Here is a 16,662-nt window from a genome sequence, read left to right on the forward strand (position 1 = left end):
ATTCTAGAGGAAGAATTAGAGAATTTAAGATTCAAATCCAAAAATAAAATTTTTAAATATAAAATTTTATTATTTTTTAGTGAAATTTATAAGTGTCTTATTGTCTTTTTGATAAAAATTTAACGCTATTATATGAAAACTACACAAAATTTTATTGGTAAAAAAAATAAAATGTTATCTAAAAAAAATCATACCATAAGGGATATGAGGGATATTATTAATTTGATTTATCTATAACATATAGCTACATGATATGAATTTATGTCATGTCTATTTTATTGTTAAATTTTCTTGGTTGTTTTAATCTAATCTACCAATAACATAATTTTCTTTATATCTTTTTATTTTTTATTTTTTTCCTTTCCTTTCTCTTCATTTTCCCTTTTTCTCTGTCCTTTTCTTACTTCCACAAATCAAGATGTTATGAAAGGGGAATTTATTGGATAAGATGTTAAGATTGGAAGCTAAAACTTGTAGAAAGGATATCTCAGCTTCTAATCACTTAGATTTCTCCCTATCCTTGGGAAGGCAGCATAATCTTATATGCGCAAGGACATCTATTCATTTATAATTCTGTACTACATTAATGTAAATTAGATATTCACAAGATCACATAAACATATTAAAGAACTATACAAGTTACAGGAACCGTCAATACAAAAAGATCATGAATTCACCCTCACCCTACTTCTGTTCTAGAGAATCTGTTGTTCCGTCTTTTGTTCAGCCTTCTCGGGGTACATCAAGAACCTAACAAGGAAAACTATACAACAATCTAGCACATCAACAGTAGGGCTTCACGAGTCCGTCCAAGAAGACTTAACGTCGCTGCAGCAATGTGATGTCCAGTTAGCCCTGCAAGAGCAAGCTGTTCTTTGGGGGATGCATGCTCAATATAGTTGTCTGGCAAGACAATTGGTCGCCACTGTAGAAATTCATTCAGTAAATCATCAGAATATGGAGGAATATTTTTAACAGAATATTCTCCAGGCTCCTCCCTCCACACCCTTCCCCAATCCCACCCCAACCCCTCAAGATACATCTATAATTGACAAGTAAAAACAAGGATGACTATTATTACATAAATCCAAAGAAACATAAGGAAGTGGGTGCTAGCATGGATCAATAAATAGTTTCCTTGATGTCTCTTTCTTTCTTCTTTCATTTTTTCATTCGAATATTCCTTTTTTTTATTGTCTGAATAGCAAAAATTCTTAAGAATAATCTTGGGCACATGATAATATTACCTTAAGTCGTCCATCAAGCTGTCCATCAAGGGCAATGAACTGTGCAACATGGGAACCAAATCCCCCAACAGAACCTTCCTCCACAGTGATCAGAATGGCATGACTATTGCAAAGCTGCCTGAGAAGCTTGATGTCAAGAGGCTTGCAGAATCTTGCATCAGCAACAGTGACATCAATGCCAAGCTTGGAAAGAAGGGCCTGAGCTTTGAGACAATTTTGAACCATTGCCCCATACCCAAGTAAAGCAACATCTTTGCCCTCAACAAGAACTTTTCCTTTGCCAATCTGCTTCATTGTCAAATTTTAAAAAAGAGACATCAGCATAATTAAAATTTTGGCATTGGAATTTATCATCAAAGGTCAAAACTTACAATTTATAAAGTATTCTTAGAGTTCAAGGCAAAAGCACAACAACAAAACAAATAGTAGTATGATTTCAAAAAAAAAAATTGAAGATGCATTCAGAAAATTGGAAGATTTGATTACAGCTACATTTTAATATGTATGTACTTTGTGATAGAGTGCATGGATAATAACAATTTGAAGTGGTTTATAAAAATAAAAATAAATAGAGTAGATGCCATAAGAACTTAATTCTATCGCCAAAGTATTTTGAACTGAACCCATCTAGATCATGCATATATTCAGACATTTATAAAATGTCACACCATTTAGCAAATATGCCTCAAAAGAAGAATGCATGGATGGATATATAAAAAGAATCAAACATCTACTAGCCGCATCACATGATACAGCTTTTGCCAAGTAATAGAACTGAAATAGAAAAACAATGTGACAAGCTAAGATCAGATCAGCAAATAATAATAACAACAAAAAATAATAATGAGCCAATAAATTAGATATAAAGAAGAAAAAAGGTTAACCTCAAGAGCAGTTCCACTACATATAGGGTAGTCTGTCCTGACTAGGGCACCCCTTGGATACCGAAAGCAAACTGGCCGATCATCAATCTGGGCTGCAGTGGCAACCATGTGCATCAGCTCATCCTCATCAGATGGTGCCATGACAATCATGTTTGGCAAACATGACATGAAAGTTATATCAAATGCCCCACACTGCCAAGCACCATCAGATCCGACCAATCCAGCACTTGTAATGACAAATCGCACAGGGATCTTCTGCCGATCTACATCATGGACAACCTGAAGCATCAAGATATTTCATCCACAGTGGAATGTGTTATCCATATTTACTATTGCATGCTAGAACATGCTCTTATGGCATTGCAACAGAAACTCTCAATTTCACATGCATAAGAGCATAAGTAAAAGAGGCAGCACTACACTGGCACATGCATTGTGCACACTCCTGCACGCATGCGCACAGATGCACAGACACAGACATACACACACACACATACAAAACAGAGAGAGAGAGAGAGAGAGAGAGAGAACTGATCATAAGCTCTCTGCAGGAAGGTAGAGGGAATTATGCAAAATGGCTTTAACCCTCCACATGACAAACCAGCAGAAAATGTAACTGCATGTTGCTCAGCCATTCCCACATCGAAAAACCTGTCTGAAAATCTTTCTTGAAATAACTTAAGTGATGAATCCATTGTCATTCCTGCATGAACTACTACAATATCTTTGTCTTTCTCTGCTTCCAAACCAAAGCCTCCACCAAGCAATCACTGTAAGTTCGGCACTGTTCACCGTATGAGAAAGAACGAGTGCCATTTATACTTAAACCTGCAAGAAAATCCAAGAAAAAGTGGTGGGAGGTGGTTTAGCACAAAGCATGCAATGTGTATGAGACCAAAAGGGTTTCTCATACATATTTCTTGAGGAAAAAGTTTGAAAAAAAAAAAGGCTTGCAAACTAAAGCAATCACAGAATATTAGTCATTTTCAGATCCCGAGCAGTTGAGTAAGTAAACCATTTTTCTCAGAGCATTAACCCAAAAGTCTGAATTCTGTTATAAAGCAGAAAGTAGCCTCTTTGAAAGTGCACTGGAGTATGACTAATGACAATATGTACATGATTAACCAACCAGACAGAAAAAGAGATTAACTATACAGCAATAGATGTATTGCAGTTAAAACCAAACTTGCCATCAGCCAAACAAGTATATAACTCAGTAAAGTTGTGGCTCTTAAGGGTTACTGCAGAGGAATTGATAATAATATTTGGAACAAAAAACATTGAGGGATATGTAAAGGGCTTTCACCTTCTTGCTGCTTCTCCTCTGTCTCTCTCTTTTGGTCATCTTCTGAACCTTGATTTTCTTCTGTTATCACATGAACCAACACAGGACCCATTGAATCCAGAGATGCCACTTCTTGTAGAACACATATCAGGTCTTCTATGTTGTGTCCATCAACAGGACCTATATAATACAGCCCAAGCTCTTCAAAGAGAGTTGATCCACGTGGACCCATCATACCACGTGCATACTCATCAACTTTGGCTGCCAGTTCATGCATTCCCCTACCAATTCTTTTGGTAACACCCTGAGAAACAAAGATGTATCAGTTTCATGGAAATAAAGTACTTTTACAGCATTAATCAATCATTGAGACTGCCTTTGGAAATTGAGTCAATGGAACTTCATATTTTTTTTTTCAAGTAACAATCATGCACAATCTTTTTGCTACCAATATGCAGCCCAAGGACCCCAACATATCCCCATTAATCCAACATTTACTTTATTATCCCCTTATTTCCAGACCACCTCAAATAACTCTCAATTTCTAGGCATTTTTCACTGTATTTCGGGATTCCACCATACCCAGTCTAGGCAGACAGACTGTTAATTGATCAGTGTGATAGAATAGAGTATGTCCACATGGGCTTCATGAAAATGTATGAACAAAAGAAGACAAGGGCAGTTCCAGCTTGTAATATCAGGCAACAATATTCAAAATACTCTTGCATTTGCAGAGACAGCTTCAAATAAGATGCATCTTTTGAATATTCACTTGCAAATAGTTCTCCTTGGCAACACAATTTTAAAAATAATAAATAAATAAATAAAAGGAAGAAAGAACACGAAGAGGAGGAAGAGCAAGAAAAGAGGTCTTTTTGATGTTTACTCAAGTCTCAAGTAGGTAGGAAGGAAAGCTAGATAAAATTTACCTTAGCAACTTCTCTAAACTTGCGAAAAGATTTACTTGATTGAAGCCTGCTAAGGGTACTGGATAGAGCATTTATAGATGTCTTGGGGCCCTCTTCTATCTTTGGATGCAAATAATGACAGCTGTCATTTAAGATCACAACCAGATTTGAGTCCAAATAACCAGCATTGCTCATGGCCTCATAGACCTGACCAGCCATAGTTGTGCCATTGCTGATCACTGTAACTACACATTCTCGCTTGCCTTTAATATCTCGTGCAACTGCCATACCTAACATGAAGCAGAATTCTCAATTTCCAAGTTTGATTTTGAATAGAAAGGATAATCTGCCGATGGAAGCTAATAACTGTAAAACACAAAGGCAACTGAGCAACCTTGGATAGGCTTTTAACCAAAAGTACACATACTAAATATTGACAAATCAATTTGCAGCAGGAGAAGAGATTTTAATATTAGGCACCAAAACTAAGAGAAACTTTATAAGCGTATGAAATCTAAGTAACAAAAGAAAAGTTCTTAAAGTGGGTGATTCTCTCTAAAGTAAAAATATAGGTAAACAGAAGGCAAGAAATGCTACCAAGTCCGGCAGATATACTATTGCATCCATGCCCAGCCCCAAATGGATCATATTCACTCTCAGTTCGGGAAGTAAAGCCAGAAAGACCATTCTTTTGTCTCAATGTAGGCATGAGGAACCGCCTTCCTGTAAGAATTTTATGTGCATATGTCTGCAAAGATAGAGAAGAAATCAGTATAACAACTAATTACGGATCATGGATCAAAATATTGAGGTGCAAATACACAAGATTCATTGCCATGTTTTGTGCTTCCTTGAATTTGATCAGCATTTGCTCATCAACAGAGAGAGATGTAGAGGCATCCTTATAGAAACATAAGCAAAGAGGGGCAGGGAAGAAAAATGCATGAAATATGATGTTACTTGTTCCCCAGCATCCCACAGTATCTTGTCAACTGGAGCATGGAAAACATAGTGTAATGCAATCGTTAATTCCACCGCAGCTAAACTGGCCTTGAAGGATCTTTGAGTTCTTGACATTATCGAAGACAATTCTGAACGGATTTCATCCGCTAATAATTTCAGTTCCTGCAGAGACAATATTTAATTAAGTGTGCTTAAAGCATATGCATATGTAAGAATTATAAGGCTCAGAACTCAAACCTTGATAGTCAAGTTTTTCAAATGGATAGGGTTTTCAACCACATCGAGTATAGGCGTAGGGACTTTGTCCCAAAACAAATCATCAATATCAGGCAAAGAACATATTCTATTTACTAATCCCTGCACCACAAAAATCAGATATTACCATCCCAATCAAACTACTGAAATCAAATCCAAGGCTTTTGCTATCTAGCAAATTCACATCCACATGAAACATACCCTCAGGGCAATACGATCCAAAACCATCAATCAAGCAAAACAACTGGTTCCTTGGCCCAAACTGGCTAAAGTTTCCTTGACATTTACATAGCAGTATATGTAGTTGAGTATTTCTGACCAAAAAACAGCTTGTTTTCATGCGCTTTTCCGGGTACATTGACTAATAAAAACAAGATTATACAATTTCAATGCTCAGTTTTTATGAAAAGCAAATCCAAAAGAAATATGATTATAAAATAAAAATTTCTCATTATCCTCCACAGTTTTGCGATAAATCACTCGAATTCACCTATAGATAAATAATTCCAAAAAAAAATGTTTTTCTTTAATTAACTTCTATTTATGGGTAATAAATATGTAAAAACAAATCAATATTACACATAAGTTCGATTCATAATCTCAGAAAAAATCAGGAAACAAAGAATCTTTTAATAGAATGATAGTGAATATACAAGCCAAACATATTTTTGAGAGAAATTGATCATTGCATACCTTGGAATTGGGGTGGCAGTTAAGCTTTGAAATATTAAGAGTAGAAGGGAAGTTGGAGCTTGAAAATTCAATTCTGTTATCAAATTTGGCATGGAGATTTGCACAGATTCCAGATGGGCACTGAGTTGGAGCAGTACCCATGAGGAGACTCAAAGACCCAACTCAGTATAATTCGGTTACTGCTACTGAAAAGAAACAAAAAACTCACCACGAGGGAGCTCAGTTGCAGGGAACAAAGATAACAACATTATTATTGTTATTATTATTTGGAGTGTATGATTATTATTATTATTATTATTTTTAAGATTAAAATAAAAAATAAAATAAAGCAAGAGTGTTGGTGTTGTAAATAGTGAGAATTGTAGGGGGTTAAATGTCTTTAAGAAAATTTCTGAATGGGACGCAAGAAACGTTGCGGAGAAGCGGTCCGGAGAAAATATTAAGAAGCCGGAAATGGTAATAATATTAATTATTGAGATTAAGAAATTTAATCAAGGGCATATTGACTGAAATACTAAGATTGTTTACCTCCGCTGTAATTGAGGCTGAAGTCTGAGTATGACTGGTTGCATATTTTGGTATGATTTAATATTTTCATCTTAATTTAAGAATTGGATTAATCTTTTTAATATTTTCATCTTAATTTTACCATTGTCCTTGACAATAACAATTTTAAGTCTTGGGTCAAGTGTACATAATACATCTACTTTAGACCATCAAAATCAAAGTAAAATAAAATTACCCAGAGATGTGATCATGTCAATCTTGATTCTTGACGTGCTTCGTTAGGTATTGCAATTCCTTGGATGCAAGATTTCTTGACCCATGTTCACCAAAAAATATTTCTTGGCCCAAGTTCTTCACTTTCTCATCTCATCTTCCCTCCGGGATCCACTGGAATCTTCTTTTTTCATAACTATGGTTTACATTAATTAGGATTTTGGGATATATTTCTATGTGAAATTAAGCCGAATAGTATATTGAACATATAAATTGTGCAAGTACTTGAATATTTGATTAATTGGTTAGTATATGATCTCTTACTTAAAAGAGTAAGATTCGAATCTTCATTTTCCAAATCTCAAAATATATGTATATTAGTGCAAAGCATGACTATTTAAATTAGAGCATCTTATCAATTTAATCATGTTTATGAAAATTTTAAGTAATTTTAATTAGATGACAAACTTTTGATCCTTATATCAGATCAATTACATGCACTTCCATCAATTTCTCTATGTTAAATATAAATGATATCTGAATCTAATTTCTTAGATGCAATCACAGTATTTGACCAGTTATGTTAACGATTTAATCACAAGTGACACTTAATTATATCTCCCCATAAAAGACTTTTGCATAAAATATCTTCTATCTTTTTGTCTCATCGGAAAGTACCAAGTGTCGAAAACAAATTCAGTTGGGGAAGTTTTTTGTTTCTTGTTTTGTAACTTTTAATGTCAATAAACAAGGTAGGATTCAAAGTTAATAGAGAATATATAAGTATAAAAATATAAGAATTAAATTGTAAGTATTTGAGCATTTACTTTGTTAGTATATTTTCAAAATTAAAGGTTATTTTACATGATAAAAAGCTATCTTAGTTCAAGAGTTATGTCACATAAAGTGATATAATGTGTCTATTAGATTATAGACAAGTTTTCATGTGAATGGTTATGTCTCTTCGTAAAATGAAATTTAAAAATTATGAGACAGATTGAAAAGATATCATAACTCAAAAAGTTAGATATGAAAAGTTATTATTTCAAATTATAACTCAAAGGTTATAATTTATAAAATGAATAGTTATTTTTTCATAAAAATAATTATTGAAACAATAACTATATTTAAAAGTTATGTTTGACAAACTGAAAATATGCCTTTAGACAAAATGGTGCCTTAATAAAAAGGTTGTGTCTTTAAAGAAGAGACACTTACAAATCTATATATAAAGGGCTTGTTGTCAACCATTTTGACAACAATAACAAATACATCAAAATCGAAAGCAAACACAAAAGCAAGAGCAGAAATATTGAGAGCAAGAAAAGTGTTGCGTTCTAATAACACAAGCACTTAAAGTTTCCATCAATTACAAGAGATTTCAAATTCCTTATAGTCTACTTGCTGTAGAAAGTAGGTTTTAAGGCCAAACAACTTTACAAACCCTGAGATGTATCTAGCGATCTACTTTCGTTAAGTGTAAGACAAAGTTAGACATTGGTTTTATTATATCCTTAAGGCTATTCGCATTATTCTCTTTTACATACCAAATGGTGAGGGTGAAATAAATTTTAAAGATAGCGTCTTTTAAAGGCTCGTCTTGAAGTCAATTTTACCATTTCTTGAATATCTTCAAAACCCAATTTGCACCAACAGCTTTCCCATTAATTCCACCTAACTACGAACATGTTGTTGTCACGTATCTAATGTAATATCAATAAAAGATGAGATATATTTTTTAAATATTTTTTTAATGTCAAAATGTCATATTAAGTTTTTAACTTATCTTGCAAAAGACTTTTATTGACATAAAGAAAATTGCTTGTAGCCCTACAAAAGTTCAACATTGCACAATAACATATTAGCATAAAAAATCTAATAGATATATTTTTTTAATTGAAAATTTGGATTCATAATAAATAGTATCAAAGTTTACTTAATTGTTTGTTGATATGAAAGTTCATAAGATATCTTGGATCAAGGTTGATCCTTCTTTACTATGGATGAAAGAGTTCATACAACAAGCATGTTACTCAATTGAATAAAGTAAAATTTTATGAATTTCACATGAGATGGGTATTAAGCTTATAATTAAGAGTTTTTCTCCATCTAATAAGCATGTCTCTTAATCTGATTTTTTTTAATTATTTAATTTTTAAAAATAAAAATCAAATCAATAAGATTTCAAAAAACTCTTAAAAAAATAATTTTTAAAAAACAAAATCTAAAAAAAAAAACTTCAAGATAAGCTCGAGGTATTTCTCTTCTTTTAAAAAAAACATTAACTTTTCAAAAGAATTTTTTTTGTTGCAAAAATGTTCTCATCTATTAAAAATAATTTCAACATTAACCTTTCTAAAATATTCTCATTTATTAAATACGTTCATAATAATTTTAACTAAAATTAAAATTTATATAAATTATTATACTAAATGATTTATTTATTAAAAAAATTTACAAAAGTAAATTTATCAAATTATTATAAAAATTTATGTAAACCTGCAATTTCAACTTCATTGTATGATAATCAGCTAAATTGAACACAGTAAGTATGGTGTTTTAACATTAATGCCTAGGCGGCAGCGATATATACTCGCATTTCACTCTCATGCGTTCTGTATGAGACAATTGGTTGAGGATTTGCCAAATTAGTGACAGCTAATTCCATGCATTAATCCATTGACTGCCGGCCCCTGAATATTGACCCAAACTATTATCGGCTGATAAATATTAAAAGTATCCTTTATAATTTAATACAAATACTAATTATCAATATTATTATTATTATTATTGGTTTTGTACTAAGGAAAAGCACAAATGATGGCTAAATATCAGAGAATGTCAAATGCGAACTCTCCACGAATCTACCTCAATTTGGTTACTTCATACTTTTTTTTTTTTTTTGCCAAAACATAGGACTTGTTTACTTTTCTGTAGTAGGCTAATATCACTGTTATTTTTACTGGTACTTATTTTTGTTAGATACAATATTTTAAAAAGTTTTAAATTATTTAAATAAATTTAAATAAATTTTCATATTTTTATTATATTTAATTAAATATTTTTATTTTTATTTTGAACCAAATAAGTTTTTACATTTTTATTTTAAGCTAGATAAGTCTTTGTAACTAATGATTGATTTAATCAAAATGTTATTTTATCATTCTATATGATGTGATATATTAATTTAACATGAAAACATAATCATATAGTATTTTTTACTTTCCACATCAATGTCAGTGTGACAAATGATAATTTGACTAATAATAATTAGTCAATCATTAATCATAAAAATTTATTTGATTTAAAATAAAAGTATCGATGCTTGATTAAGAAGAATTAAAACTTATTTGAATTTTCTTAAATTGTTGAAGGGTTTATTTTAATACTATACCTTTTTATTATTTAATTTTTCTTAAATTTTTAATTTATTACTTTTTTTAGAAAAATATATAATTTTATTATTGATTGTCAAACTAATAAGAGCATTGGACTTATTTACAAGAGAATGAAATACATCAAATATTAAAAACCCCAAAGTACTATGTGGCGAAGTGTGGGGATCTCCGGCCCATGTCTGCTTATTTGTCCATCATTAAAATGTCCAAATACGCATTATCAATATTTTCTAGATCCCATTATCACGTTGAGCATTTTTCAAATTCCATTTGAAGTAATTAATGCAAGACTATGTTCATTTTGATTATTTCTGATTAATCTCATTATTACTTTTTAAAATAATCTTATAAAGCATCAGGGATTAGAATTATGTTGTTGTAGAGGGTACAAAGAGTTTTAGTAGAATTTGATTTCTTTTTGGTGATTAATAAAATTTCAAATTTGATATGAGATTTGGACTTTTATAGTAGTACTCTAAGACGAATTAAGGAACCTTTTAAGAAGAATTAGGATTTTTTTTATCACTTGTGTACATTGTGAAGCTAATTAATGTGGTGATTGGAAGACAACACACCATGATAATTAATCATTGGGCTTATATGTATTTGATAGCCCTTCCAACTAGTATGTTTACTTATTTACTTGAAGATATATTAGGCATTCTTTGGTCAAGGACCATGTAATTGTTTTAAACTAATCTATTTTCTTTAAAAAAAAAAACTACAATTGATAAAATTAAATTGATTGAGTAATTAAAATGTCACACCAATGATATAAAAAAGTAATTGATTAATTTATATACAAATAGAATCATGCATTTTATTATCTTAAAAAATTACATATTTTATATATATATTTTTAAAAAAATTGCTTGCTTTATTCTCAAATTTGCCTTTTCTAATTTGGAAACAAAAGTAATAACCAAATGGAACGTTTGGATAATAAATACGATTAAAAGTAATTAAATTTTTATAAATATGATCCCATTTATTAAAATTACATTAAAGTTATAGTTTTGATTTTTAATTTTTTCTACTAAAATGTTATAATATTTTTTTATATATGAAAGCCCATTTAATGCAAACTATGCATATAAGACTTGAATATTGGACGGAGGTTAAGAGTTTGAATACTGAGATGAGCGACGTGAAATTTTTGAAACGGAAGAAGACTATTTAGTCATTTTACACATAATCCGATATTGCTTAAACTAAAAGATAACTAAATAAAACTATTATATAACTTTCTTCCATTAATTCCATAAATATTTTATTTAGATTAGACCTATAGTATTAATTATTTCTATTCGGGTTCTCTATTTTACAATTGCATTTACTATGCTTTTGCTTTTTGTTTTTTGCAATTTGATTCCACAAATATTTTAGTTTACAAAGGCCTGCAATATTAATTATTTATATTCAAATTTTTTATTTGGCAATACATTTATTATACTTTTACTTTTGTTTTTTTATTTTGATTTTTGACTTTCATATTTTACTTTTTATTATTTTTGACAGAGAAAAGTAAAAGCCTCCCTTCATCGGTACGTTATTTATTTATAGCAAAGTCCCATCTATCTATTTATGACGTAACTAATGGGCATTTTACATTAAAAAATTAAGAAGGGCAGTAAAGTAGGTTCAACCTAATGCTTATTTATACTCCTAGCTACAATTTAAGGACTGTATAACGTCTATAACGTGTGCTTTGTAAAAAGCCACAGACGACTAGTTCAAATTGGAAGGAGAAATGTCAAAGCAGCAGCCATGGCTGTTCATCATCCTCCTCCTCCTAACAACGCTCTTCTATCTGTCTTATGGTGATGTAGGTGCCGCTGCCCATTACAGCCCGCCATATATTCGTAAGTGGCTACCATATTAATATCAGATCAACTGTTAGCTGCTGTATTTCAATAATTATGTAACTAAATCCATACATGACACATATTTTGTCGGGTCACGGTGCAGCCACCGCCTGCTTCGGGAACGATGCCTCCCAGTTTCCTTCTAGCAACTTGTTCGCAGCGGCCGGGGAAGGCATTTGGGACAATGGTGCTTCCTGTGGGCGGCAATACTTGGTAAGGTGCATCAGTGCGGCTACCCCAAGAACTTGCAAGCCTGGGCAAACGATTCAAGTAAGGATTGTTGATCGAGCGCAGACATCAGTTTCTAGGCCTTCCAGCAATGGTGCTACAATAGTTCTTTCTACAACTGCATTTGGGGCCATTGCAAATCCGTCTGCTGCATCCGTTAACGTTGAATTCCAACAGTAAGAAATAAACTTCATAATCCTTTGCTTTCTCCTTCAAGTTTGGTATAAGCAAACGGGTGATTACATAATACATATATAGTCACACTAAAACTTCACGATCAACCAACTACGAATAGCTACAGCATCTCTCAAAATGACTTGAGAAAATGCATTAATTTTGTTCAAGGTTCTGCGAAAAGCGTAGAATCTGAAGAAAAATATTGATGGAGAATCTGTTCTATGTTTCATGGAAGTAAAGGCTAGTATGGAGTAGGTACATATATATATATATATATATATATTCAGGTCTTATATGTGGAAAACATGTCATGCTTTTTTTCTTGAACATATACAGATCTAATTGAGTCATCAGGTAATTCCACACTATATAAGATGCAATCCTGTGAATGGAAACTGAATTGCTTTGAAACTCAAGTGTGTATTGTAATTTTCTGTGGCAGGGTCTGAATTATGAAGATTCCGGTACCCCTCAGTGCTTGTTTCATGAAGCTTGGATCAAATTCTTTTGGTTCTAGAACCCCATCCATCTAAAGTCAAAGCGTTCGATTTGGCTTTCTTTGGTCCTATTAATATCTGCATTAAAACGCATGTATTTGTCAACACGATCTATACCTAGCTGAATTAATGGTACCTAATTTTTCCTTTGATCTTTCTAGAAATATTTGAATTTTTTTTCCAATCTGATTTCGAGAATAAAGATGCAGTTCACATTCTACACAAAACAAGAGTCTGATGTAAGAAGAAATATATACACAGATTGGTGTCACGAGCACGTACTTGGCATCGATTCTTTTTACCTGCTTCTCGCGGACTTATTAATTCCGACTTTCCTTGTGAAAACAGTTGGTCAACAAATACCAAGACTTGATTGAAGCCACAATTAGTGATGACAGTTATAGATAATTAATAAGAAGAAAAATTAAAATAATGTATCTCGTGAACGTGATCAAGTTGTTGTCCTTTGATTATTTAAGATAAAGAATATGAATACTGCATGCATGCTAGATCTGATTGCACTTCGATCAAGCCATTTACTACAGAGCTTTATTCCAAGATATGCGCCAACGAATATGGTGATACCATGCATCCATTTGTTTGTTAATGGAAGCCAGGTATTGGTCCATTAATGGGCTCAATGCAACTTTTTCTTTTCTATTATTGGTTTCGGATTTTCTTTTCGGCTTGTGTTGAATCGATCTTTTGGATATAGTTTAAAGATGGACGCAGTGGTTGCCCGGATTAGCCTTTCCCACTAAATGTCAATATCGCCGGCTCTCATGCGACAATATTACGTTTTAGTTCAACTAAACTGTCATGACTCTTTTATCACTTGAGAATTGAGACAAGTGCACATGTATGCAGGCCGGAACTTTCATATCATAAATACTGCCTTCATTCCATTTACTTTGAAATCTTTATTATTTTATTATAAACTTTTTATTAATTTAAAATATTTAACAAGTGTTTCTTTTGAAGATTTTGATCAATAATAAATTTAATATGATGTCAAAGTTAAAAGAATTTAATCATAAAATGTCAAACCCAAATCCTTCTTTTTCTGTGCAACGGAGGATTTTATATATAGTACATTCAAGTCTTACTTTCTAGATTAAGGGATATTTATGTGGGCTTTGCTTCAGTATATACTAGTCTGCTGCCTGTGTGATGTGTTTGGAATGAAAAAAAATTTTTTAATTGAGTTGAGAATATTTTGTGAAATAGATATGCAATAATTGTTATACATGTACAAAATGTTATTTTACAAAATATATAATTGTTGTAGCCGTCATGATAGTATTTGTGACAGAGCCTTCATACAAAAACACACCTATAATCAATTACAAAAAAAGAAAATCTTAAAAAAAATCTCCAAGCTTACAATAGAATATGTAATAACTCTATCTCTCTCAAAATTTTATATTTAACTAAAAGATTGCACCACTTTACATTAGTTACATTGAACACTTAAAAATAGTATAAGGTAATAAATAATAGAGTTTTTATAAATACTTACATATAAAAAGTCAAAAAATAATCTAAAACATCAACAATGAGAGAAAAAAAATCTAATTCAAACTCAATCCCATTAAACCTTAAACTCATGTCTTGAAAATCCAACCATGAATCAAATTCCATTAGACTTCAAGCCCATGCCTCAAAAACCCAATCATATGTCAAGCCAAGAACCTTGTGAAGTGTTAAGCCCAAACCTAACCTTATCAGACTTTAAACCCATAGCCCAAAACTCAATTGCAAACCCAACCCCATCAAACGTCAAGATCACACCCCAAAAACCCAACCATGTGTCAAGCTGAAAACCTTGCCAAGTGTTAAGCCAAGAGCTTTTTGGGGCTTCTTTTGAATACAGTTATAGATAGGTTAGGCTACCCGTTATCCAACCCAAAGGAAACTTCTTCTTTTTGACCTCCGCAAAGCTTCCAAAGTAGTAAATGATTTGCTCCGGTACCTCATCAAGATACTTTTTCAGAGAATTTCAACACATGTAGTATCCACCATGCCCAAAATGTTTAGGTTGAGAAATTACATTCTCTAAATGCACAAATCCAATGGTAATAATCTAATTAATAAAAAATCAAACAAACTATAATCTAAAGCTAATAAAACAAACTATAATTCAAATTAGTAGCTAGAAATTTCCTATCACTTCGTTTTTAACCAGTGTAGACAGTTGATTTTGATTATCACATATTTTCTTTAGAGTTGTATTAAGCATAATGTTGTACAGAAAATAATAAGAACAACTAGAACATGTAAAGCACTACTTCATGCAGCATAATTAAAGCAAGTGAAGCACTACTTCATTCTCACACCTAAACCCAAAGCATAATAGATGCCACACATTACAAAAAAATAAAGCTTTATCAATACAATTATTTCTGTCGATAAAATCCGTCAGTAATTACTAATGAAAAGATAACGAAATATTGACGGAGTTATTTGCTAAGTATTATCGACGGCACACCAACGGAATACCAAAAGAACAAATTCCATTGGCAATACAATGGCACGTAATATTGTAAGATGGTGTCAAGTTTATCGACGGATGAATTTCATCGATTACTCATTATATGGGTTACAGTAACAGTTACTCACATTAAAGCTTTTCATAATAATGTTATTTATTACGCGTATTAAAGTTTATTCTTGAGTAATCACCAATTTTGATACTATATATAGAACCTTCACAATTCATTTGAAAGATCTTGGCTTTTTTCAAAGCTATAACCATTCTCACATAAAGCTTCTCTTTCTAACTTCTCTTCTATTCTCTAATTCTCTATCTATTCTCTTTAACTTTTTCTTGAAATATAAGTGTTTCTTCTTTTTACCTTATTCTCTTGTACCTACTCATGTACACCTTTTTCTTTAAACTTGTTCTCATATAGCTTTTCATGTGTACCTCTTCTCTATTACTTTTCACTCGAGAACAAGTCTTATTTCATGCAATTACTTCAACGTTCACAAAATGAGTTTATAATTGTTACTCATTATATGTAATAAAATCACCATTTTAATATTCACATAATGGGTTACAATAACAGTTACTCATATTAAAACTCTCTATAATAATATAATTCATTGCGCGCATTAAAACCTATTATTGAGTAATTGCCACTTCTGGTATTATATATAAAGTTTTTACAACTCATTTAAGAGATCTTGGCTCTTGTCCAGAGTAATAACATTCTCACACAAAGCTTTTCTTTTTAAGTTCTCTCTCTAATTCTCTTCTATTCTTTAATTCTTTACCTATTCTCTTTACTTTTTCCTAAAGTACAAGTGTTTTCGCCTTTTATCTTATTCTTTTATACCTGTTCACGTGCACCTTTTTCGCTTAACTTATTCTTGTATAGCTTTTCACGTATACCTTTTCTCTATTACTTTTTACTCGAGAACAAGTCTTATTACACCCAATGACATCAATAGTCCCATAATGAGTTTTTAACCGTTACACATTATACACAATAAAATCACCATTTTAATATCCACATAATGGGTTACAGTAACAGTTACTC

The 16,662-nt window shown here is 31.7% G+C and overlaps 2 protein-coding genes across 2 annotated transcripts; one reads left to right on the forward strand and one right to left on the reverse strand.

The window, feature by feature from the left end:
* Positions 1-539: 539 nt before the first annotated feature.
* DXPS3 (1-deoxy-D-xylulose 5-phosphate synthase 3) lies at positions 540-6,484 on the reverse strand. The gene is given in 11 exon segments (XM_021421865.2): positions 540-925; positions 1,248-1,532; positions 2,132-2,410; positions 2,662-2,876; positions 2,879-2,959; positions 3,438-3,720; positions 4,346-4,614; positions 4,922-5,072; positions 5,285-5,449; positions 5,525-5,644; positions 6,236-6,484. Coding segments are annotated over 11 exon segments (2,139 nt in total). The 5' UTR covers positions 6,377-6,484; the 3' UTR covers positions 540-775.
* A 5,547-nt stretch (positions 6,485-12,031) lies between these two features.
* Positions 12,032-13,350, forward strand: LOC110411269 (EG45-like domain containing protein). The gene is made up of 3 exons (XM_021421346.2): positions 12,032-12,215; positions 12,322-12,622; positions 13,066-13,350. Exons 1-3 carry the CDS (start codon positions 12,104-12,106, stop codon positions 13,070-13,072), a joined length of 420 nt encoding a protein of 139 aa, XP_021277021.1. The 5' UTR covers positions 12,032-12,103; the 3' UTR covers positions 13,073-13,350.
* Positions 13,351-16,662: the final 3,312 nt, after the last annotated feature.

This window comes from Theobroma umbraticum, unplaced genomic scaffold (assembly GCF_002168275.2).
Source record: "Theobroma umbraticum cultivar Fairchild unplaced genomic scaffold, ASM216827v3 scaffold_56.0, whole genome shotgun sequence".
NCBI classification, from domain to species: Eukaryota; Viridiplantae; Streptophyta; class Magnoliopsida; order Malvales; family Malvaceae; genus Theobroma; species Theobroma umbraticum.

Excerpts from the sequence above, each read along its gene's own strand:
- LOC110411269 (XM_021421346.2), top strand. The coding sequence starts at position 12,104 with ATGTCAAAGCAGCAGCCATGGCTGTTCATCATCCTCCTCCTCCTAACA. Across the intron at positions 12,216-12,321 it reads TTACAGCCCGCCATATATTC|CCACCGCCTGCTTCGGGAAC; the intron begins GTAAGTGGCTAC and ends GTCACGGTGCAG.